Below are 26436 nucleotides of genomic sequence, written 5' to 3' on the forward strand. Positions count from 1 at the left end.
AATAGAGTATGATAGAGTATAAGGGAGTGGAAATAGTCAATGATGGTGTAACATCAGACTGATCAGAAATCAGAAGACTGGAGACAGATCGTATCAAATATAGAATTTTACATTACAGTATGTATGCCATGTGATACTGTAAACAGATGACCATGGTAGAGACAAAGCTCAACTACAGTAGATTCAGTCATATACAGTGAGAACATTTACTGGCAGCAAACTCTGTTATAGCACAGAACCTCATGGCTGTGCCATAACTTTATCACACCTTTTTGATAACACACTGAATACTATTACAAACATTATGGATTCAATTACATAAGTTAGGTAATGCAAGTGTGTTTTCTATTGAGGCATATATAGTCTGTGTTACTGTAGATACTGTAGATAATTCAGCAATGAGGGAGATTTGAAACATGTATCTTGCATTGTTTGCTGTTGGATGACCTGATTGTTTAAAGTACTGAATTGAAAGAAGATCACACTGTTGTGTTTTGGTGATTAAACCAAATGTTCTCATTACATATTACAATAATCTTGTGTTTGAAACAATGATTATGTGGACTGAAAATATGTGCAACTGAATGAAAGCGTTTTGGGGTTTTGAAAGAATGACTTACAAGTGTGATCAGTTTGGATTTTTGTACTATGATGTTTTGAAAATGTACACCTTACTTGTGAAAATGGTACCAAAGCGAATAAAAAAAACTGTAATATAGCCTAAGATTGAATCTGGAAATAAAGCAAAATAACTGAAAAATGAGAATTACTCCTCAGATGCCATATCCGTAATTCATAGCAACAAATCTAGCATTGATTCAATCTGAAATGGATGAATTAAAAGCAGTTATTACTCCACAACCTGCATGATATCATTAACCAATGAGCGACTAATTTGCAACAGTGCGGTTTCGGGGAACAGTCGTGACTAGCTATGCATCGTACTATGGAAGTTCATCTGTGAGGTCTGTCGTTGCCCTGGCTGGTGTTCTGCGGATCACAGTGTCGAGACTCTTCTGTTCTGCTACAGAGAGATTCACTTGCTCAAGTCTCAGTTTCACTATCTCTCTCTGTTTTGATCTTAAACCATAAGCTTTGATTAGATTAGGGTTAGTTCACACAAAAATGTAAATTCTGTCATTGATTCCTCACCCTCATCTCATTCCAAACCCGTAAGACTTTCGTTCATCTCCCGAACGCAAATGAAAATCTTTTGGATGAAATCTGGGAGACCCACTCCCTCCACTGACAGCTACACAACAGAAACGTTGATGCTTCAAAAAGTTCATAAATAAATCGCACAATTAGCCCTTATGAATTGAGCGGTTTAGTCCAAAATGTTCTGAAGAGACTCAATCGCTTTATATGATGAACAGATTGAATTGAGGCTTTTATTCTCATACAAATTAGCGAACATAAACAGAAGCTCAACCGAACCTGCTGAATACATGAGAACAAACCTCTTGCTGAAGCTCAAACGTGCTGCGTAACACGAGAATGAACCGCAGTGGGTTCTGGGATAAAAAGAGGTTCAACGACAGTGAAGGACGAGAAAGGACCAGAGTAGTGAGTAGTGAAGATGGACAACGAGGACTGGCTGATATACTTCAGTGAGGAGCTAGTGATTCCCACTTATCCCACCTGGTACCTTCATCTTCGCTAATTCGTCAAGATTTCTGTTTCTGTTATCACCACAAAGCTCAGCCAGTCCTCCAGCCCTCGGGTACTCTGGCTCCGCCTTCAATGTTCATCGCCACAGAACCACCTTGGTCTCCAGTGCCAGCAATCACTTGATTCCATCGGCTTTCCGTCTGTGCCGTGGCTCCTCGCACCTTCGGCTCCACCGGAGACCCTCGTCCTGCCGGCTTCACCTTGGTCAGTTGTCACACCACTTCCGCCATGGACTTACGGGTCGTCAGCTGCCCTCCCTCCCTCTCCCGCTGTGTCAGCAGACTATTGCCATCATTGCCACCAGGGGATCATTGTCATCACCCACATCTCACCATCCCTTCGCCACATCCTTGTTCTCCTCCTAAACCCCCTCCATCCCGCCATCTGCCATCGTTCTGCTACGCCTCGAGGTTGCTGTTATGCTGTTCGAGGTGATGTTACTGTAATGTTCTGTTAGTATCTATTTTGATGGACTTTCAGTTTGTTTTCATTTGTCACTTGAGCCGCTTTTCCTCTTTCGGGCTGAACGGTTCTCATTGCCTAACCGCTCAATTCCGTGCTGATTCGGTAGGGTTATAACCAGCTACAGAGACACTGGTAGGCAACAGACGAGTGACCTATCCTGAGTGGCAATGTCACTACATTCTACCAGCACGATTCGGCACATTAACCGCACTGAGAATCCGGGCCAAGAACAGTTTGTAATCATGCCGTACCAGGCTCAAGTGGAAACACAACTGGAACCGTTCCTTACAATTCTAAGACCCATTTGGAAAATCGTTCATTTGTTCAGTTTTCCCGCTCCTCATTTGTGTGATTGGTTTTCAGCTGTGTGAAATGAATTAGTCTCGTTTGTGTTTGCTACATAAGTTGAACCCTCACACTCATTCTCTGTTCGGTCATGTTCACCTTAAGTGTGTGTTGCTCTGCCTGTCTGCCTATTTTGTTCTATTTAACTTTGAGTTGGAGTTCTCTAATCACATTTTTACTTGCCCTGCCAAAATGTTTAATTTTCAACAATTTTGAACAAGTTTGGCTTGTCAAATCTGTGATTTATTGTCACAAATAAATGATGTTTTATTAACAAGGTTCGGGAGAAGCATGTTCAGATAATTGACACAGGTGGAAAGCACTCAGCTAATCAACAATAGAGGGATATATACACGCAGCAGTCCTACCTCCGTTTGTTGACAGTTCTCAGCAACCCTTCCACCACCCCTTCAACAACACATTTTAACTCTAAAACCACTTACATATACGGGGGGGTACTCTGGGTTCGGGCCTAATTCTGAGCTTGAAGCCCTCCCTCCGGACAGCACGCCAAATACGCATTGAATTACTCTCTATAAATTATATGTAAGTGTGAACTCGTGAATGTACTTCATATTTACGTTTGATCATGTTAGTGACAGTAGTTCTGCAGGAACGCTGTGGTGGTTCTCTCACCGTCTCACCTGAGCGCGGCCTGCGTGAAGCAGCGGTTCAGGTCTGTCTCCACGTAACGGACGCACAGCTGCACGGCACGTGGGTTCGACATGAGTGTTACCACGGAAACCGCATCTGTCCCATCCTCCCTCCTCTTCAGCCTCTCTCTCACCAGGTAGACACCTGACAGCTCGTTGCCATGGGTACCGCCGCACACCGCCACACGCAATACCGGCGGCAGAGCAACCACCTGATAATTCAACCAGTTATCAAACCATTTGCAAATGTTCTATTCACTTACAACAGAAATCTAGATTTATATCCCTCCAGCTATGAGCATTATCCACACAAAGCTGCATTAATGTAATGATGTTCAGACGTTACTTACGTTACTCCAGAGATGACTGTTTCTGTCCATCTGCATCAGGGCGGCTCTTCTGACTGACTCTTGACCTTTGAACTGTGACCCTGCACTGCAGCTGTGCTCTGAGAGAAACACAATGAAACACACTCATGATCTCAGAGCCTCGGTCTGTCCCGCCGCTGCTTCACTGAGTTCATCTGACTCAGCAACTCTCTCTCTGTGCCTCTCTCATTCTCTCTCTCTCTCTCTCTCTCTCTCTCTCTCTCTCTCTCTCTCTCTCTCTCTCTCTCTCTCTCTCTCTCTCTCTCTCTCTCTCTCTCTCTCTCTCTCTCTCTCTCTCTCTCTCTCTCTCTCTCTCTCTCTCTCTCTCTCTCATTCTCTCTCTCTCTCTCTCTCTCTCTCTCTCTCTCTCAGGCATGCGTGTGTTTGGTGTGGTGAGGAGTGTGAGAGTTGATTGATTGATCTTCAATTTTTTTTCCTTTTATCCATACTTTATGGAATTAGAGATTTTTTTACAATCGCTATGACAATTTTTTCAATACTTTTAACAATTTCCTAAACTCTTAACGCAGTTAACACAACATCTGTCTGAGTAGGCTATACAATTACAGTTTTTCTGGATTGCTTTGATGCAGCTGTCAACTCAAACTCCACATTTTCAAAACGGTTAACACACAGGCCTAAACAGTGGCACTCATGGTCAAAATGACACATATGTTTGCAAAGGCTCTAACTGCGCCAAAACATTTAAAATATGCAACAAAAGCAAATTTTGCCTTCAAAAAACACAATTTACAAACAAGTATATGAGCTCGTCAATCATTACACAATGGACAACAAAATACAAAATACAGAACTGTGAATCAGTGCACCAGGGCTTGTCATTGCCAGTGCCTTTTGTTGTCTTTCTATATAGGCTGTCTCAAATTTGCCCTTTTACATAGAATTGGATCCAGAATAAGAAATGCTTGCATGCATTTTGTACTGATTCCATGACATTAAAAAAAAAAAAAAAACGTATCTGAAAACTGAAATACTGTAAATACTGTAAATATTACAGAGAATACATTTAAACCAAAATACAGCAAAATCTATTGGAGTATTTGGATTCTATAAAGAATACATGTAATGGGAATGAGTAAACAATTACATAAAGTATATCACTGAAGATATTTCTGTATCTACTGTACAGCTACATTACATGTCATTACATGTCTTCTACTCCTCGTGTTTCCCTGCTCAGGGCACGGGCACCCAGAACGTGATAATCCCAGGCCTCCTTCACTCCAGTGCTGACACACCGCGTGCCCTTCACAATCACCCTTTGAGCCTTTGCAGTCGGCTGAGTTAAAAGTTCTGTCTCTGAAGACAGTACTCCTGACTGCATTGAAAAAAAAAAAAAAAAAAAAGGAGTGATGAGATAGTTAGCAGACTATCATCACTCAATGGCTGGTTGTCTAAGTGGTGTCTGCAAAATAACATAGGGTTCATAGACAATTGGAAAAGTTTTTGGGGCAGACCTGACCTGTTGAAGAAGAATGGCATCCATCCCTCTTGGGGTGGTGCCGCTCTTCTATCTAGTAATCTGGCACATAGTCTTAGAGCTAAACCTTGACTCACTAGGGCCCAGGTCAGGAAGCAGACAAACTGGCTAAACCGACCGTCTGCTAGCTGTCTCACGTTACCGGAGTCAGATAAATCCCAGCACATAGAGACTCTTTCACCTAGATATTATCATATAGAGACTGTGTCTGTTCCCCGAATTAGTAAATACAAAAAAACATCAAAACCATTCAACAGTAAAAATTTAATTGACGTCCAACAAATAAACAAAATATATAATACAGATGAACAATTGATAAAGCTTGGGTTGCTGAATATTAGATCCCTTTCCCCAAAAGCGCTTATTGTTAATGATATTATTACAGATAATAATCTAGATGTGCTCTGTTTGACAGAAACCTGGCTAAAACCTGACGACTACATTACCTTAAATGAGTCCACCCCCCAAGATTATTGTTATAAACATGAGCCGCGTCTGAAAGGTAAAGGGGGAGGGGTTGCTGTAATTTATAATAATATCTTCAGTATTACTCAGAAGTCTAGTTTCAAATATAATTCCTTCGAAGTTTTGGTGCTTTATGTAACGCTATGTAGTGTACATGATAAAACCCGTTCAACATTTGTGTTAGCTACTGTATACAGGCCAACTGGGCATAATACAGACTTTATCAAAGAATTTGCTGATTTTCTATCAGAGTTAGTACTGGCCGTAGATAAAGTACTAATTGTTGGTGATTTTAATATCCATGTTGACAACGGAAAAGACGTATTGGGATTAGCATTTAAAGACACACTAAACTCTATTGGAGTTAGGCAACACGTGTCAGGAGCCACTCATCGCCATAATCATACTTTAGACCTAATATTGTCACATGGAATAAATGTTGATACCGTTGAAATTCTGCAGCAGAGCGATGACATCTCAGATCATTACTTAGTATCATGTATACTTAATTTAGCTAAGGTTGCAAAGCCGCCCCCTCGCTTTAAAAATGGCAGGACAATCACTGCCGCTACTAAAGATTGCTTTTTAAATAATCTCCCTCATCAGTATCATCTGCTCAGCATCCCAGATAGTATAGAAGAACTCGATGTTGCAACAGAAACTATTGACTCTCTCTTTTGCAGTACTTTAGACACAGTTGCTCCTCTGCGCTTAAAGAAGATTAAAGAAAATAGTCCAACGCCGTGGTACAACGAGCACACCCGGGCCCTTAAAACAGCAGCCAGAAAAATGGAGCGCAGCTGGAAGAAAACAAAATTAGAGGTATTTCGTAATTCGTGGAAAGAGCACATGATCACATACAGAAAGGCTGTAAAAACTGCTAGATCTGCTTATTTCTCAACTCTCTTGGAAGAAAACAAACACAACCCAAGGTATTTATTCGATACAGTGGCTAAATTAACCAAAAATAAAGCTTCAACTTCTGATGATTGTAAACAGCACAGCAGTAATGACTTTATGAACTTCTTCACATGTAAGATTGATAATATTAGGAAAAAATTTTTAACCATGCAGCCGTCTAATACAGCATCACATCAGACAGAGCATTGTAGTGTCACTGAGGAAAAATTACACTCATTCACTGCTATAGGAGAAGAAGAATTGGCTAAACTCGTTAAATCATCAAAATCGACAACATGTATGCTCGACCCTATACCAACTAGGCTATTAAAAGAGATGCTACCAGAGGTCATAGATCCTCTTCTTAATATCATTAATTCATCTTTGTCATTAGGATATGTACCGAAAACTTTTAAGTTGGCAATTATTAAACCACTTATTAAAAAACCGCAACTTGATCCTACAGATTTAGTCAATTATAGACCAATCTCAAATCTACCCTTTCTGTCAAAAATACTTGAAAAGGCAGTGTCTTCACAATTATGTTCCTTTTTAGAAAGAAATGGTATCTGTGAGGATTTCCAGTCAGGATTTAGACCGTATCATAGCACTGAGACTGCTCTCGTCAGAGTTACAAATGATTTGCTCTTATCATCCGATCGTGGCTGTATCTCTCTATTAGTGTTACTCGATCTTAGCGCTGCATTTGATACTATCGACCACAACATTCTTTTGAATAGACTCGAAAATTATGTAGGTATTAGTGGAATTGCATTATCATGGTTTAAATCATACCTATGCGACCGTTATCAGTTTGTAGTAGTAAATGAAGATATGTCACACCGATCGCAAGTTCAGTATGGAGTACCGCAAGGCTCAGTGCTAGGACCGCTACTCTTCACCCTGTACATGCTACCACTGGGAGATATCATTAGGAAGCATGGCGTTAGTTTTCATTGTTATGCTGACGATACTCAGCTCTATATTTCTTCACGCCCTAAAGAAACTTACCAATTCACAAGATTAACGGAATGCATAGCTGATATAAAACATTGGATGACTGGTAATTTCCTGCAACTCAATTCAGAAAAAACTGAATTTTTAATTATTGGACAAAAAAGCTCCACAAGTAGTAACCTAGAATACTGTCTAACACTTGATGGCTGTTCTGTCAAGTCCTCGTCGTCAGTGAGGAACCTGGGTGTGCTCTTTGATACCAATCTTTCGTTTGAAAGCCACGTTTCTAGCATCTGTAAAACTGCTTTCTACCATCTTAAAAATATATCTAAATTACGGCACATGCTCTCAATGCAAAATGCTGAACAGTTAGTTCATGCGTTCATGACCTCAAGGTTAGATTATTGTAATGCTCTACTGGGTGGTTGCCCTGCTCGCTTAATAAATAAACTCCAGCTGGTCCAAAACGCAGCAGCTCGAGTTCTTACTAGAACCAGGAAGTATGACCATATTAGCCCAGTTCTGTCAACACTGCACTGGCTGCCTATTAAACATCGCATAAATTTTAAAATCTTACTTATTACTTACAAAGCACTAAATGGTTTAGCTCCCCAATACTTGAGCGAGCTCTTAACATATTATACTCCATCACGTCTACTGCGGTCTCAAAATTCTGGCCAGTTGATCATACCGAGAATATCCAAATCAACTGCAGGCGGTCGATCGTTTTCCTATTTAGCACCTAAACTCTGGAACAGTCTTCCTAACATTGTTCGGGAAGCAGACACACTCTGTCAGTTTAAATCTAGACTAAAAACACATCTCTTTACTGTGGCATACACATAAAACACTTTTTCAATGAAATGATTGTTAGGCTGCATTAACTAGGTCAGCCGGAACCGGGAACACTTCCCATAACACCTGATGTACTCGTTACATCATCAGAAGAATGGCATCTACGCTAATGTTAGTCTCTCTGTTTTATCCCGAGGTTTACTGCAGTCAGCTGGATCCGGGCCGTATCCAGATCAGATGGTGGACCTGCGCCCAGAGAAGACCAACACAGGACCCCGAAGTGTCTGGGAGACCGTGATTAGACTCCCCCTGAAACTGCCTCATCGACACGGCATCTCAATAAACCCGTCTCCTGCGTGTTGCCTCCGATCATTCGAATATTGCACTTTAATAATTATTTAATCAACATCATCCTCAATAAACCCGTCTCCAGCATGTTGCCCCCGGTCCCTCGAATATTCTGATCTATTATGACCTCCGAGCTGTAAAACTGCCAGAATAATAATAATAATACGCTGTTTGTTAATTGGCCAGAGGAGAACTGGCACCCCGACTGAGCCTGGTTTCTCCCAAGGTTTATTTTTCTCCATTAGGTCACCTAATGGGGTTTTGGTTTCCTTGCCACTGTTGCCTCTGGCTTGGCGTGCTCAGTTGGGGACACTAAATTTTTCAACTAAACATCGAAATACATCTAAATAATAAACTAAATTAACCATTTAAACTAAATTACTGATCAAATTATTGATCTAAAGCCCACACTGTCACTGTATGATACTTGAAATTTTTCCAGAATGGCTATACAGCTGAATAAAATTATGCTGCATTATTTTCCTGTTTAACACTGTAAAGCTGCTTTGAAACAATCTACATTGTTAAAAGCGCTATATAAATAAAGTTGACTTGACTTGACTTGCATTGGCCTCCATCAAGAGGGAAGGGGACCTGCAGGCATTTATGGTCGACGAGTTGTGCCTGGAATTCGGGCCCAGTAACTCTCATGTAATCCTGAGACCCCGGCCTGGATGCGTGCCCAAGGTTCCCACCACTCCCTTCCGGGATCAGGTGGTGAGCCTGTAAGCGCTGCCTTCAGAGGAGGCAGACCCAGCCCTAGCTTTTCTCTGCCCCGTCCGTGCCCTGCGGACATATGTGGACAGAACGCAAAGCTTCAGAACCTCAGTGCAGATCTTCGTATGTTACGGAGGACAGCAGAAGGTAAAGGCTATCTCCAAGCAGAGGATGGCCCACTGGATAGTGGATGCCATCGTCTTGGCGTATGAACCCAAGACGTGCCCTGCCCGCTCGGGTTAAGAGCCCACTCCACCAGGGGTGTAGCTTCTTCCTGGGCGTTGGCTCGTGGCGCCTCGCTGACAGATATTTGTAGAGCTGCGGGCTGGGCGACACCTAACACGTTCGCTAGATTCTATAGCCTCCGTGTAGAACCGGTAGCTTCCTGTGTGCTCGCTTCCCATAGTCAGCAACCCTGAAGTGCCCGTTCTAGTGTCGGCTTGCTGCGCCACTCCCTTCCCCATGGAACAGATACGTGCCCTTATATCTCCAGTTGAGTTCCCCTAAAAAAGGCGAACCCTGTTGAGTCCTCCGCAACCCTCGACAGTCGGATGTGGCGGAGCATCCGATGCCAGGTCTAACACTCGTATGCATTGGTGGAACTTGTGTCAGGCTGGGTTCCATATGTTGTGACCCCTACGGTGGTCCCATATGTGTATTCTCCACGGTACGGCTCCCTACGGTGAGCTAGTGTCTTTCCCTCAGCAGAGTTCCTCTGCCGTCCCAGTACGGTGTTGTTTCCCCCGCCGTAATTGGGACTTCCCTTACGAAACAAAAATATATTGCAGTATATTGGAAAATATCATGTAATACATTAGGCGATATATTCCCATATATGGGATTTAATATTTATATTTTCCAATATATTGCAATATATTGAAAGCGGCAATCATTTGTATATTTTGCAATATACTGCAATATATTACATATATTGTATATATGTACCATCAATATATTAACAATATATTATAATATATTTCAAGTAATATATTGGTAAATATATTTTCCTTCCGTAAGGGTTCCGTATGTTGCACTGCCCAAGGCCAGTCTATACGTGTATTCTCCACATGGTAACTCCCTCCGGGCATGATGTGGCTTCCCTCCGGGCACGCTTTCCCAGTGTTATCCAATAGTCTGCTGAGTGAGTCTTGCGGAACAGCAGTGTGACTCTCCCTGCCTGAGTTTTCCCGCTCGGAACAGACGGGGTCTGAGCTGGGCGCTGGAAGTGGTAGTAACTGTGGCATTTGCCAAAGGGATCCCAATTAGTCGGTGACGTCCGACGTACGTCGAACGTGACCGACTGAAAGGGAACATCTCGGTTACGTATGGTAACCTTTGTTCCCTGAAGGAGGGAACGGAGACATACGTCCCGTTGCCACAGTTGCTGAACCATCACTGCATGGCCGAGTCACTAGTTCGGCTCCTCAGTGAAAAACGTCAGTGCACTGCTCTCGCTTCCTGTTTAGACCCATGGTGCGGGGCGGAGCGCGAGATGCAAATCTAATGGCCCATTGGGCTGTTCCCTATATCTCGAAGCTGATAGGGGCTCCCTGAAGTGATCCCAATGTACGTCTCCATTCCCTCCTTCAGGGAACGAGGGTTACCATACGTAACCGAGACGATCAAAATATCACAAGAGAGAATAAGTGCCTCTAGATTGAATAGATTCTATGTTTGTAAAAAGACTAATAATAGACATAATGTGGCCGCGAATATTGTACCATGTTGTTTTTCAGACCATCATTTTGTTTCTTGTAATCTGACTCTGTCACAGACGCAGTGTAAAAGTCCATACTGAAAATTGAATGTTCAGTTGTTAGAGGAGAAAGACTTTATTGAAAGATTGAAATGTTTTTGGGAGTTTTGGGTTTCTCAGAAAGGTGAATATGAAAACCTAATTCAGTGGTGGGAGTTGGGAAAAACACTAATTAGAAAATTTTGTCAGCAGTTTTCTTCTTTCTCTACAATAAAGATTAAGAAAAGAATCAGTGAATTAGAAAATGAAATAGCACAGATTACATCTAAGGTGGTGCTGCACAGTATCTTAGCATCACTAAGATACTGTAATGCTGAGAACTTATGTGAGAAAAAAATACTCTTAACTCTCTAATACAAGTGCAAGCTAAAGGCCTGTACACGAATATCGCACGTGCTTATCGCCAGCGTTTTTCGTGACCATTTACATAACATTTATGCATTTAGCAGAAGCTTTTATCCAAAGCGACTTACAACAGGGGGGTACAGGAAGCGATCCGTCATGAAGAGTTGAAGAAACGCAAAAAGTGCCTGAAGTACTAAGTCTGTGCACATTGCTCAGTAGCACAAGCCAGAGTAGGGAGGGAAAAGGGGAAGAAAGAGGAAGAGAAAGTTTTTTTTTTTTTTTTAGGTTAAGTGCTTGTGGAAGAGGTGAGTTTTTTAGTTGTCTTTTGAATGTTGTCAGTGATTCTGCATTTCGGATGGCGGTGGGAAGATTGTTCCACCAGCCAGGAACGTTGAATGAAAATGTTCTGGAGAGGGATTTTCTGCCTCTCTGTGATGGTATCCCAAGCCTTTGCTCCTTGGCTGAGCGAAGGCTTCTGGTGGGGGTGTAGACTAGTGTAATTTTTGTCAGACGAGACGAGTCTAAATTTGTTCGTCAACGACCTTTTTTTCCATGACGAAGACGAGACGATGACGAGACTGAACCAATGTCCAAAAACGCTGACTAAGACTAAATTAACATGCATTATTGTTGATGAAAAAGGACAAGACTAAAATGTTTTGCATAAAATAAAAACTAAGATAAAATCTCTCTTCATTTTCGTCTACAATCGTCAATTGTAGGTAGCCAATGGGCCTGTTTAACTTGATGCAAAGGTATGTTTTTGTGATTAAAATAAATTAAAAATATTACCCTAACATCCGTCTTCCTGTGTGCGGAAATTTGTTTATGTAGCTGTGACAACGCGCAACATGTGCGTGCATATTGCATATTAGGCTACATGTGACTGGCAGCCCAACTTCAGCGCTGCTGGCAGGACCATCGAGCAGAGGAGGACAGCCTTGAAGCCATCCACAGCTGATGCAATCCTTTTTCTGCATAAAATCCTGGATTAGCCTAAACTTTGATGGATAGATTATGTAAATAGATCCCATGTTGCAGTTTTGTAGCCATACAGTTTTCGAGAAAAATGGTAAAAGTGATTTTCATTTCAATAAGCTGCATTTGTGTTATGTTAATGTTTTGTTCTGTTAGCTTGGGCCATTTTTGGTAGATTTGGTAGAGTTTTTGGTATTTGTTTCCCCATCTGCGCGCTGATGCGCTCATCTGTAATCATTTTAAAATGCCTTCCTACAGTTGCTTAATAAAAGCGGGCTTTCCACGAACAAACGTACATGAGTCATTAGTATGAGAAAAAAAATTGATTCGGGTTCGGGTCGTGCTCGGACATAAATATCTTAATGCCTGTCGGACGCGGGCCGGGCTCGGTCAGAAAAATGCGTCCCGATCTGCACTCTAAACAGAGCACACCAGATCAAGTGTGTGACCTTTATTATGAGTGGGGAATTTCACATGCTGAATCATGTTATAGCAGTCTAATGCATCCATGAAATCAACTGTTAGATTGCTATTAGAGTTATCCACGTGGATATTAATGTCTCCAGTCACAATCATTGCTGGACAAACAGAGCTAACAGATGTGAGTATTCAAACAGAGGATTTGGTTTTGGAGGTGGATATATACGAGTACAATAAGAACTGGGGAAGCACCGTTCATTTTAAAAGCCATGTAATCAAACGATGATACACAACTAATAGTGCTTTCCGTAATAGATATATCAGCTCTGTAACAGCAAGACCGCCACCTTTACCACTTAGACGTGGCCTCTCAGTATATACATATCCTGGTGGAGCGCTCATATTTAAGTTTATAAAGTCATTTGGCTGGTGCCATGTCTCACAGAAAAGAAATCCAGAGCATTGTTCAGTATGATATCATAGAGTACATCAGTCTTATTGTTCAGTGAACGAACATTTAGATTTTGAGTCGCATTTTCTGAGGAGTCTGTTGAGAATAACGCAAGTTTGCATGGCAAACACTTTGTAGAGAAAAAGTTTTAGTTACTGAAGCCGTAGACCAAGAACTTAAAACCTTATTGCCAATCCCAGTAGTATGAACATTCCACTGCGATCCTCCTGTAAATATTTCGGCCGTCGTAGAAGCCGGCACAATTGCAAAAGTCTTTTGAACACAAAAGTCGGGAAGTAATTGATGCTCCAAAGAGAGAAGTTTAGAAAAAGAGTACCTTATTATGATGAAATCCAACTGTTGAAGGACCCGCTCACCACGAAGCCCAGACAGGGTCAAAATAATGATGACAACGAATAGGAGGGAAATCCGCATGATAGGAAACGGTAATATACAAACTAAGGTAGGCTTGAAGTTTGAATCCAGATACGTTGTTGTCACACAGCAGCATGGATAGCCATCACACAGGCCGCAGCGTTCCCCAGTCAGCAGGATCAACAATCACGATGTTAAGCCCAGAGACATGAATTGCATTAATAAAGCATTTATTTATCTGTGTTAAAGTTAACTTCATCATTTACTAATGCATTATTAAAATCTTGTTAACATTAGTTAATGCACTGTGAACTAACATTAACAAACCATGAACAGCTGTATTTTTATTAACTAACGTTAACAAAGATTAACTAATGCTGAACAGAGGTGTTGTTCATGGTTAGTTCATGTTAACTAATGCATTAACTAATGTTAACTAATGCAACGGGTTACCGTTTGTTTTTACCAGTATTTTTAATAAAATGCGACTGACACCAGTGCGATTTACCAGTTTTATTTTACTTACCCAGCTTACCCAGACAGTGCACAGTGACAAAGGCACATGGGCTATATACATTCTCTAATGTGGATAAAGCATATTTTGTGCACATCATTATACAACACATGTCCTTATTAGGAGAAAATATATGTCGTTTTAACAAGAAAAATATGGCGTAGGGTGGGGGAGAACGTGGCCAAACCAATCAAAATTCGACTTTGCCTAACAGACTTTCCTTTACTAAAATATTGCTGTTTAAGATTAATATTCACTCTAGGAAGAAAAGGCAATTGGCAAATGTTATTTTTTAATAGAATATTTGATCATTAAAATCCCTTAACATTCATGGTGATCTGAGGGGGCGAGAGAGTCCGGGTGAGGGGACGCTGGCCCTGGGCTACTGTTGGAGCACATCTGTTCTGTTCAGGAAGCTGGTTCAGCTGCGGCTGGCATAAGAGCTAAAAGCAGACTCTCCTTGCTTTGAGTGAACCCTTGGTATTTCGAACTGACTTGATTCTGATGATCTGAATGATCTGTTGGGTTTGTATTTAATCAGCATATCTGCAATGTATTGAGGTCCTAGGCCATTAAGCGATTTATATACCAGTAATAATACTTTAAAATCTATTCTAAATGTAACTGGAAGCCAGTGTAAAGACCTGAGGACTGGTGTGATATGGTCATATGTTCTGGTTCTGCTCAGTGTTCTGTTTGAGCTGCAGCTCTAATGGTGTTTTTGGGAAGGCCGGTGAGAAGACCATTACAATAGTCCACCCTACTGGTGATGAAAGCATGAACGAGTTTCTCTAAGTCTTGCCTGGAAACAAAGCATCTAATTCTTGCAATATTTTTGAGAGTGGCAGTAGGCTGATTTAGTTATTGCTTTGACATGACTACTGAAACTCAGGTCTGACTCCAAATCACACCCAGATTCCTGACTTGATGTTTTTTTATTAGACCTTTAGCCTCAAGATATGTGTTCACCTTGAGAATTTCATCTTTATTTCCAAATGTAGTGATTTCAGTTTTGTCTTTGTTTAACTGAAGATAGTTTTGGCATATCCAACAGGCTTTACAAGAATTAGCTGAGTCAACTGGTGGCCAGGGTTATTTAGATTCTTTGTCACATAAAATAATAATAATAATTAATAATAATAATAAAAGGACTCAGTTGGCTGATTTACTGGGTATTAAAACACAGGGGGCTCTGGTCAGGTCCAAATTCCAGGTTGTGGATCAGATGGATGCTCCTTCCAGGTTCTTTTTCAACTTGGAGTCTGGAGGATTATTGACAGACCCTGTGGAGAGCAGTTGTGTTTTATGGAGTCTGGAAAGGCGCGGGGCATCGACGGCCTGCCAGTAGACTTTTACAAGTCTTTCTGGTCAGAGCTGAGAGAGGACCTGCTGGAGGTTTTGAATGAAAGCTTGGCTGAAGGCCATCTGCCTCTGAGCTGTCGTAGAGCAGTGTTAACCCTCCTGCCCAAGAGAGGCGACCTTACAGACATAAAGTGCTGGTGAGCGGTTTCACTACTCTGTAGTGATTATAAACTGCTCTCGAAAACACTGGCTAACAGGCTAGCAGGAGTGATGGATGGTGTCATCCCTCCTGACCAGACCTACTGTGTTCCTAGTAGGTCAATATTTGACAATGTTTCATTGGTTTGTGATGTTGTAGAGGTCTCCAAGATGTTGAATTTGGATTGTGGGTTAATCTCATTATATCAGGAAAAAGCATTTGACTGTGTTGAACATTGCTATTTATGGAGAGTTTTAGAGTCCTTTGGGTTTTGTCAAAATTGTATAAATAGTATTAAAGTTCTTTACAGTGGCTTTGAGAGTATTCTGATGGTGAACGGTGGTTTATGTGCTCCTTTTAAAGCTCATAGAGGTGTTAGGCGGGGGTGCTCATTGTCTGGTATGCTTCTTTGGAAATAGAGCCACTTTTACAACAGATAAGGGTCAAACTCCATGGTATATGTTTGCCAAACTGTAAAAATAATTTTATATTGTCAGCTTATGCCGACAATGTTATCATCATGATTAGTAGGAAAAGTGACATACAGGTTTTGTTAAGTTAACTTTAAACTTTTAAAGGTTTATCTTCGGTGAGCGTAAATTGGAGTAAAAGTGAAACTTTATTATTAGGCAAGTGGATCGGTGGGAAACCAGATCCCCCTGAAGGGTTAGATTGGGGAAAATTTGGTTTTAAATATTTAGGAGTGTACCTTGGTGATGATCTTACAGTGCAAAAACATTGGGAAGGAGTCATCAAAAAAGTTAAAGGTCGCCTGGATAAATGGAGATGGTTAATTCCAAAGATGTCATATAGAGGGCGTATATTAATTATAAATAACTTAGTTGCTTCTTCACTATGGCATAGTGTTGCATGTATTGATCCTCCTTTACAGTTGTTCGTGAAAATCCAGGCTATTTTAGTAGATTTCTTCTGGGATAAATTGCATTGGGTCCCACAGAGTGTGTTATTCTTGCCTAAGGATGAGGGTGGACATGGCCCTATACATCTTCATAGCAGAATAGCAACTTTTCGGTTGCAATTGATACAAAGATTACTAGTTGGTTCCGCTGAATTTAAATGGTGTTCTGTTGCATATGTGATTTAGCAAAATCTTGAGAATTTGGGGCTGGACAAAACTCTTTTTTTACTGGACCCTACAAAATTGAACACTTCAGGTCTACCAGTTTTTTATAGGAACCTCTTTAAGGTGTGGAGTTTTTTGTTTAAAAAAAAAAGCAGAGAGTCCACAGTCACTTCATTGGCTATTAGAAGAGCCTTTGTTTCGGGGAGCACACCTGGATGTGTCTGCCAGTAGACTTTTCCCAGGACTTAACAAGACACTCATTGACAGAAAAGTCACCACTTTGAGACAATTACTGGAAATATCAGGACTTGATTTTAAGAATAAAGAAGCAACGGCTCAACATCTGGGAATTCGATCAACCCGTATAAATGCACAGCTATTGGAGAAATGGCAGACGGTTCTTAATACAACGGCAAGAACTTTGTTGACTGAGTATTCTGATGGTCTCTGTGAACCAAACCCTGAAGACTTTTTTCCTTGTTTATTTCTTTCATTGAATCTAGAAGAGGTTTCTGAAATGTTTTAAAAAATTATTGAATCTTTGTCTGTAGACTTTTTTCTTGTTCTGGGAAAACTTTGTATAAGTATTGTATGGTTATTTTTAACAAAAAAAAATTAAATAAGAAAACATACTCCATGGCGGAATTTTTTTTTATTGAATGTGGATAAAAAACCTGAGTGGAGAGCACTTTATAAACCACCGTTGATGAGAGACAGGTGATTCACAGTGGAGAATCCTCTATGGCGCTGTCACCGTCAATGCTTTTATTTCCATTTTAAATCCTGAGATTGATGCTTTTGTAAACTGTGCAAGATTAGAGCCTTTATTTCTGTCTTTAGAAAATATTTTTCAGAGGTTTAATGAAACTTTTTCTAGGCAAGGCAAGGCAAGTTTATTTGTATAGCACATTTCATACACAATAGCAATTCAAAGTGCTTTACATAAGAAATAAGAATACAATGTGTAAGAATTAAAAATAAAAACAAGGATAATTAAAACAGTTGTAAAGAAAAATTTAAAGATAAAAATAAAATGGTGACAGATGCATAAGAAATAGAAATATACAGTTGTAAAGAGAACTAACAATGAACAAAGGAAACTAAAACAGTTAATAAAAGAATAAAAAGATGATGCATAGATAAGATAAGGTGTAATCAGTGGGACATACAGTGGCACAGCTGACTTGATCCTGATGATCTGAATGATCTGTTGGGTTTGTATTTAATCAGCATATCTGCAATGTATTGAGGTCCAAGGTCATTGAGTGATTTATAAACTAGTAATAATACTTTAAAATCTATTCTAAATGTAACTGGAAGCCAGTGTAAAGACCTGAGGACTGGTGTGATATGGTCATAATGTTCTGGTTCTGCTCAGTGTTCTGTTTGAGCTGCAGCTCTAATGGTGTTTTTGGTAAGGCCGGTGAGAAGACCATTACAATAATCCACCCTACTGGTGATAAAAGCATGAACGAGTTTCTCTAAGTCTGGCCCAGAAACAAAGCATCTAATTCTTGCAATATTTTTGAGATGATAGTAAGCTGATTTAGTTATTGCTTTGACATGACTACTGAAACTCAGGTCTGACTCCAAATCACACCCAGATTCCTGACCTGATTTTTTGTTATTAGACCTTTAGCCTTAAGATATGCGTTCACCTTGAGAATTTCATTTTTATTTCCAAATGTAGTGATTTCAGCTTTATCTTTGTTTAACTGAAGAAAGTTTTGGCACATCCAACTGTTAACTTCATCAATGCACTTGGATAGAGAGTCAATGGAGCTGTAGTCTTTAGGTGATAGGGCTAAGTAGATCTGGGTGTCGTCAGCATAGCTGTTTTAAGCCATTTTGTTATTTTTCATTATTTGGCTCAGTGGCAGCATATAGAGGTTGAATAGAAGTGGTGCAAGAATTGACCCTCAGCTGACTGAAAACAACTTTTTCAGTGATCTTGCCTATGAAGGGGAGATTTGAGATTGGTCTGTAGTTGCTTAGTATGGTGTTATCCAGGTTTCTCTTTTTCAGGAGGGGCTTAACTACTGCGTTTTTAAGGGAGTTTGGAAAAGTCCCATAGAGAAGTGAGGAGTTTACCACTTCTAGGAGATCTGCTTCTAAACAGTTAAACGCTTTTGAAAAGAAGTGGGGAGTGTGTCAAGGGCGCAGGTTGAGGTTTTAAGGTGCTGTACGGATGACCGGCTGAACTTTCAGTTTTATAAGTGTTTCAAAAAGTTCATTGAAATCCCTCTTAAGGAGTTCTGACTGCTCTCTCTGAATATCGTTCTTCCCCACATGAATGATAAGTCGATTTGCAGTCTTACGTTTCATCAGAATGTTCTGAAGTTCCCTGTTTACATCAGAAACTGTTGTGTTTTATGGAGTCTGGAAAGGCGCGGGGCATCGACGGCCTGCCAGTAGACTTTTACAAGTCTTTCTGGTCAGAGCTGAGAGAGGACCTGCTGGAGGTTTTGAATGAAAGCTTGGCTGAAGGCCATCTGCCTCTGAGCTGTCGTAGAGCAGTGTTAACCCTCCTGCCCAAGAGAGGCGACCTTACAGACATAAAGTGCTGGTGAGCGGTTTCACTACTCTGTAGTGATTATAAACTGCTCTCGAAAACACTGGCTAACAGGCTAGCAGGAGTGATGGATGGTGTCATCCCTCCTGACCAGACCTACTGTGTTCCTAGTAGGTCAATATTTGACAATGTTTCATTGGTTTGTGATGTTGTAGAGGTCTCCAAAATGTTGAATTTGGATTGTGGGTTAATCTCATTATATCAGGAGAAAACATTTGACTGTGTTGAACATTGCTATTTATGGAGAGTTTTAGAGTCCTTTGGGTTTTGTCAAAATTGTATAAATAGTATTTAAGTTCTTTACAGTGGCTTTGAGAGTATTCTGAAGGTGAACGGTGGTTTATGTGCTCCTTTTAAAGCTCATAGAGGTGTTAGGCGGGGGTGCTCATTGTCTGGTATGCTTCTTTGGAAATAGAGCCACTTTTACAACAGATAAGGGTCAAACTCCATGGTATATGTTTGCCAAACTGTAAAAATAATTTTATATTGTCAGCTTATGCCGACAATGTTATCATCATGATTAGTAGGAAAAGTGACATACAGGTTTTGTTAAGTTAACTTAAAACTTTTAAGGTATATCTTCATTTCTGTTTACATCAGAGACTGTTGCTTGTGGAAGGCAGCATGTGGTATTATCCCTGCTTCTAATGTTTCTGATTGTTGAGTCCCCCACTATCAGAGTCCTGGGCTCGGCTGCGCTCTGAGCTGAGGGCCGCTGTCTGCTCGACCTTGAGCGCCTGTTAGCATCAGTGTTAGCTACGGGCTGATTCAATCTGTGTTCGGTCACATTTATCACGTTTGGGGATTCCTCACCCACATTCATTAACACTTCAAATCTGTTTTCAAGATGTATATTTGGTGGTGGGAAACTAGTGTTTGCAATCCTTGTGTCTGGGGTAGAGCATGCTACTGCGGCAATATGTGATGCTCGTGACAATCTGATGTCTCGAGTGCCTTTTGGTCTTGCTCCCTGTTTGTGCCATCGATTTATGGGACTCACCGGCAATGTGCAGAGGGCGATCATGATGAAGCTCTGCTGTGTGATTCGTCTGGTTGGATGGTTCCGCAAATAACTTTGTTTCAAGAACTGCAATCCTTTGTAAAAGTCTGTGGCAGTTTGTGCAGCAAGCAGATTCTAGAAGAGGCATTTTCTTATCCTTTTGAATGTAGGCAGCTGTGTTTTCCCTTCTCCAGGATGTAAGCTGAAGGCAGTGGGAGGCTGGTCGGTTGAAATATTACGCTTTTTTTGTAATCCAGTCACCAGAGTTTCTAATTTTATCATTGGAGTCAAGCTTTGTTGTTCGAGCACTGTGCTGATTTGCTGAAGTGGAAATTATGAGATAAAATATAGAAGCGATAGAGCAAAGCGCAGAGCAGTAAGCAAGAGCGTCCGAACAGTAGCTAAGCAGGAAGTCAAAGGGTTGCAGATAGATGTTGAATGGATATGATAGAGATAGTTACTGTCCTTTCTTTTGCCGATAGATGAACGCTGGAGCTTGGAGCTCGCTGGAGAACTTAGGAGCTGACTGGAACACACCCACACAGCAGACGAGGAACACAAAGGGAAGGAGACACGCTGGAGACAGGTAAGTATACGAAGAGAAGTCCTTGAGGTAAGCATAGCACAGAGTATATGCGAACGAGACCGGACATGGAGTGCTGTGTGAGTGTGCAGGTGATGGTGATCAGTACTCAGGAGATGGTGTGCGTTGTGATTGGTGAAGGTTGGAACCTGACGTGTCTGTGACAGCTGTTGGCCATTATAAGATTATTTCAGCGTCTGGAATGAACAAGGCCGTTGTTGTGTTTTTGGTAGAAGAGAAGTTTGTGAATGTGTTTGTATTGGAATTGAAATAGCGGAAACTTTTGTGCAGGTGTCACCTTTGCGTTCACCTGCGACGCGTGTCATAATCTTGAACGCTCCCCCGTTCATAACAAATGAAGCGATCACAAAAGAACTAAGTCGCTTTGGAAAATTTGCGAGTGCAATTAAAACTGTTCCGCTCGGATGTAAGAACAATGCACGGTAGCACGTGATGTCTTTTCGGAGACAGGTTTTCATGTTTTTGAACGCAATGACAAAGTATTTGGAGGTATCTTTCCGTATACAACACAATGAAAGCTCTTTTTTCGCTACAACGCTAAGTATGCAATGATTTGAATGTGGAGACTTAGGTCACAAGAAAGCAAGATGAGGAAAAAAGAGTCTGAAAACAATGAAACGAGAAATCAGCTGGATCGAGGAACAACTAGTGACAAAATCGAAAAAATACTTATAAGTTGATAAAGGAAACGTATGCACAACCCCCAAAAAAATGTAAATTGCAAAATGAGAAAAATAAAATAAAATGAGGAGACTCAGGATGAAAGTCCAACTGACAGTGGATGTACTCATTCCCTTGGGAACATACAGTTTTCAGAAGGACAAGCGGAGTCAGACGAGGAGTCAATGTCAAGATCAGAGGTGAGTGTTTTTTCTCTTCTGAAAGTGCCTGGTGTTTCAGATGGAGCTGAACAGAGCATTTGTGCAGTAATAATAATGACATGGAAAAGGCTAGTGGAAGTGGTTTACAGTTTGTTGAGAGTGTTGATGACGTGTGTGTGGATGAATCAAGATGTGATAGTGACAGTTGTTCAGAAGTTTTTGATTTTGAGTTGAGTCAATCATCTGGAGATTTGTATACAGCAGAAGAAATTAATGTCTTTCTGGATCAAACAAAAGGGCAGAAAGTAGATGTACTGAAGTTTTTTCCTGATGCTGTCAAATTCTTGAAGTCAGTTATGAGTGTTCAGAAAAGTGTAGGTTGTGATGTTATTTCGAAAACATAAAAGATTTTGTTTGAAAAAACTGGCTACAGTAGTTCGTAAAAGTTTAAAAGGAAAGAAAAAGAATAAATAGGTTATGGCTATGGGTGCTGCTCTTACCTATTTCCTTCTCTGTCTCTTTTCATTATTGTTTCTTTTCCCCTGATTTGGCATGCAAACTTTGAGAGTTAGTTCTTTAAATGTAAATGGTGTGAGGAATAGAGAAAAACGAGGTTTATTAATGGAGTTTCTTAAGCTTAAAGATTCACATGTAACGTTTTTACAAGACACTCACAGCGATGAGAGTAATGAGACAGATTGGGGATTGTGTTGGGAGGGCAGTTACGCTTTAAGTCATGGAACAAATTTAAGTGCTGGGGTGGCTATATTTTTTTCTTCTTACCTTAATGAAGATATATTGTTAAAAGAAAAATTGGGAAAAGGTCGCCTTCTTGTTGTAAAGGCAAAGATTGATGAATATACCTTCATATTTGTTAGAATTATTCTATCTGCACTTCTGTTTCTATCTCAAGTCTGTTACACTTTTGCGGGAACCAATCACAGACTGGCTATCCACCTGCCGCGCTATTGGCGGGTTTAACGTGATGACGGATAGAGAAGGGATGGATCGATGCCCGTTTATCACGCCTCTTGTGGTCTGATTGGTTGAAGGACTATCCAATTGCATACAAAGTCATTTGAATTATGCTTGTTTAACACGCCTCTTGTGGTCTGATTGGTTGAAGGACTATCCAATTGCATACAAAGTCATTTGAATTATGCTTGTTTATCACGACTCTTGTGGTCTGATTGGTTGAAGGACTATCCAATTGCCTACAGAGTCATTTAATTTATGCTAGTTGATCACGCCTCTTGTGCAGTAGAAGATACATAGCAGACTCCCCAGACCAATGTTCAATTTTAAATTGAGCTTGGTCTGGTGATAGCCAGACTATATGGATGCACAAACTGCATATTTTTTTAATCTTGAAAAAGTCTCAATAAAAAGAGTGTAATGCATTGTCTGACATTCCCAGATGGGCCTAAAACAACTGACCCAAAAAAGATGAGAAAAATTGCTGTGGACTTTTATTCAGAACTTTTTAGAGCTGAAGAGTGTGATGCACAGATCACTTCGGACTTGTTAGATCAATTTCTTACTATTAATGGAAAACAACGTGCAAACTTGGACAGTGTTTTTTCTTTTCAAGAATTGACCGAAGCGGTACAACAGATGAACCATCCCTGATGTTTGAACCAGCGCGAGGGAGAAGAGAAGAAGAGGGAGTGGATCTTAAGAGTCTTAGAGAAATCCCACCCTTGATGGTCGAGTTGACCAATGGGCTTGTTGGGCTTTTCCAGCGGGAAATTCCTCTGTGGGAGATTTAAGGCTCTTTGTTTCGAGCAAGATTCAATGAGCCTGTGCTCATATATACTCCAATTAATGCAACAAACACATATTGCCTCCTAGAGGAAGTGATATACATGACAGTGTAAGTCATGAAGTGGGCATTAATTTGACAGGAGACACGACATATATGAGGTAACTTGAACTAATAAGTTGTTCATAAGACATGCATAAACGAAATAACATACAAGGGAGTTATATGAGTACATACAATGTCCTGGGGTGCATATTCTTTTATAGATGGTTTATCTATAACTTGAGGCAAAAGCATGTTTTCAATTCACACATTTATTTGTATAGTGCTTTTCACAATACATATCATTTCAAAGCAGCTTCACAGAAAATGTGTCTACATTACAATTTTAAGTGGTTTGTCCATGTTAGTTATTCAGAAATGCACATATACAAAGCACACAGATTAGCTAACAATGTATTACTAATCAATATAATAATTAAATTAAGGCACAGAAATAAGTGAAATAAGAATACATGTTGTTAATGAATAGGGTTGTGGCGAGCAGCCAGGCTGAGGGACCGTGAGAACGGGACGAGGCCGCGGTCATTATTAGGATGATGAGCGCCAGCTGCGTGCCACATTGGCCTCGTCTCTCACGGAGGAGTGACGGGAGTATAAAGGAGGAGTGACGACAGTGAAGGACGAGAGAGGACCAGGCCTGGACTATGATTTGTGTTTTTATTTATGTTTTGTTTATGTATGTGTGCGGCAGTCGTCCGTGAGGGGCTGCCGCTTTTACTTTCACTTTGTTTGTTTGTTTATTTGATTAAAGTTTATTGTTTATTGTTTGCCGGTTCCCGCCTCCTTCTTCCCACACGAACGAACCTCGTTACAAGGGTATATAGAGATGAGCATGGGTGCGTGTTGATGCAGAGCTGCGTCATCTGAAGTCAGGGCTGGACTGGGGCTAAAATTCGGCCCTGGCAAATCCAGCCCATCCGGCCCATGAGTTCCTCTTGTTTTAACTGGGGTTAGGGCCTTAAATTGGAGTAGTTGTCCCTGTCCTAGATTTATTTATTTAATGATGGATATTATGGAATTTACTGCAAATGCAGATAACAAACGTAATATTGCACTTTTGTCACACAGAAATGCACTTGACAGTAAACCACTGATTTTGAGCTAGGATACATTAAAGTGAATTTACTGCTTTTAAAATCTGTCACCATTTACTCACTCTCATGTCGTTCCAAACCTGTATGACTTTCTCTCTTCCGTGAAACATAAAAGAAGATATGTTGAAGAATGTTTGTAACAAAGCAGATAGAGCAACTGTTGACTACCATAGTAGTTTTTTTCCTACTATGGTAGTCAATAGTTGCTCTATCTGCTTTGTTACAAACATTCTTCAAAATATCTTCTTTTGTGTTCAGCAGAACAAAGAAACTCATAAAGGTTTGGAACAACTTGAAGGTGAGTAAATGATGACACAATTTTCGTTTTTGGGTGAACTATCCCTTTAATGCATGGGATCCAGGCTTTAAAGCTGTTTTGTTGAATTATAATTTAATTACCCTACACTCTAAAAAAAAAGGTTCTATATGGCACCAAAAATGGTTCTTGGCTCGTAATCATAGGGGAACCTTTTTTAGTGCTATATAGCACCAATTTTGGTGCTTCAGTGGTTCTTCAGCGGTTCTTCAGAGGTGCTATATAGCACCTTAGTCAAAGAACCGGTGAAGAACTTCTGAAGATCCTCTGAAGAACCACTGAAGCACCAAAATTGGTGCTATATAGCACTAAAAAAGGTTCCCCTATGATTACGAGGACAGAACCATTTTTGGTGCCATATAGAACCTTTTTTTTAGAGTGTAATGACATTTTAACTGAGTTTAATTGTAGGTCAGTTTCATTTAACTGTATGGGCATGGTAGTCACAGGTAAAATCATGCTCCTCATTACCATAGGTATATGGTTTCGAAAATAAATAAATAAATAATAATAAACTATTGAATTTGTTTGTGCTAGAGTGACAAGTTTGTAGTTGTGTATTGCTGTTTTCCAATTTACCTCGTGATGTATTTACATGGTCGCGGCTGTTTTCAGCTGATTCACCACAGAACCTTTAATGTTTCCATATCACACGATTGTATAAAACAACATTCGGAGTCAAAGTGCCAGTTCATCACTTCATAGAGCAGCAGAAACGCAGCGCACGTTCGTCGGCGGCAGCGCTGTTGCGCGGATATTCGCCTTTTGCAGTTTCATGCGCCCAAATTTTTAAACAGCGCCTAATATGGATGGACACAGTCTATGGAGGAGGGAAGGTCTCTCTCGCTTTGGCCTGTCAATTCAGAAGACAAACCAATGGGCCGCTGCCCCTGCATGATGGGCCAGTCCGTGGCAAAAAAATAAATGAATAAATAACCTTGTATCGGCCCCAAAGTACATCGGCCCACCGGGAAAATGCCCGGTATGCCAGATTACCAGTCCAGCCCTGTCTGAAGTCCTCGCAGGAGTTGAGTGGTCTCTTCACAGGTGATGGTCATCTGAAGTCCTCCAGGAGTTGAGTGGTCTCTTCACAGGTGATGGTCATCTGAAGTCCTCACAGGAGTTGAGTCGTCTCTTCACAGGTGATGGTCATCTGAAGTCCTCCAGAAGTTGAGTCGTCTCTTCACAGGTGATGGTCATCTGATGTCCTCCAGGAGTTGAGTCGTCTCTTCACAGGTGATGGTCATCTGAAGTCCTCACAGGAGTTGAGTCGTCTCTTCACAGGTGTTGGTCATCTGAAGTCCTCGCAGGAGTTGAGTCGTCTCTTCACAGGTGATGGTCATCTGAAGTCCTCCAGAAGTTGAGTCGTCTCTTCACAGGTGATGGTCATCTGAAGTCCTCCAGGAGTTGAGTGGTCTCTTCACAGGTGATGGTCATCTGAAGTCCTCACAGGAGTTGAGTCGTCTCTTCACAGGTGATGGTCATCTGAAGTCCTCCAGAAGTTGAGTCGTCTCTTCACAGGTGATGGTCATCTGAAGTCCTCGCAGGAGTTGAGTGGTCTCTTCACAGGTGATGGTCATCTGAAGTCCTCACAG

The 26436-nt window shown here is 40.9% G+C and overlaps 1 protein-coding gene across 1 annotated transcript in view; it reads right to left on the bottom strand.

Moving 5' to 3' along the window:
* Positions 1 to 26436, bottom strand: part of LOC307139441 (N-acyl-aromatic-L-amino acid amidohydrolase (carboxylate-forming) B-like) — a gene marked incomplete at both ends in the record, with an annotated part of 73391 nt that overhangs the window by 38633 nt on the left and 8322 nt on the right. The window contains 2 exons of the mRNA XM_079838436.1: positions 3126 to 3346; positions 3485 to 3582. Coding sequence (XP_079694562.1) covers positions 3126 to 3346; positions 3485 to 3582 — 319 coding nt within the window. The remainder of the gene's footprint in view (positions 1 to 3125; positions 3347 to 3484; positions 3583 to 26436) is intronic.

The sequence above is a fragment of the Gobio gobio genome, assembly GCF_949357685.1.
Source record: "Gobio gobio genome assembly, chromosome: 2".
NCBI classification, from domain to species: Eukaryota; Metazoa; Chordata; class Actinopteri; order Cypriniformes; family Gobionidae; genus Gobio; species Gobio gobio.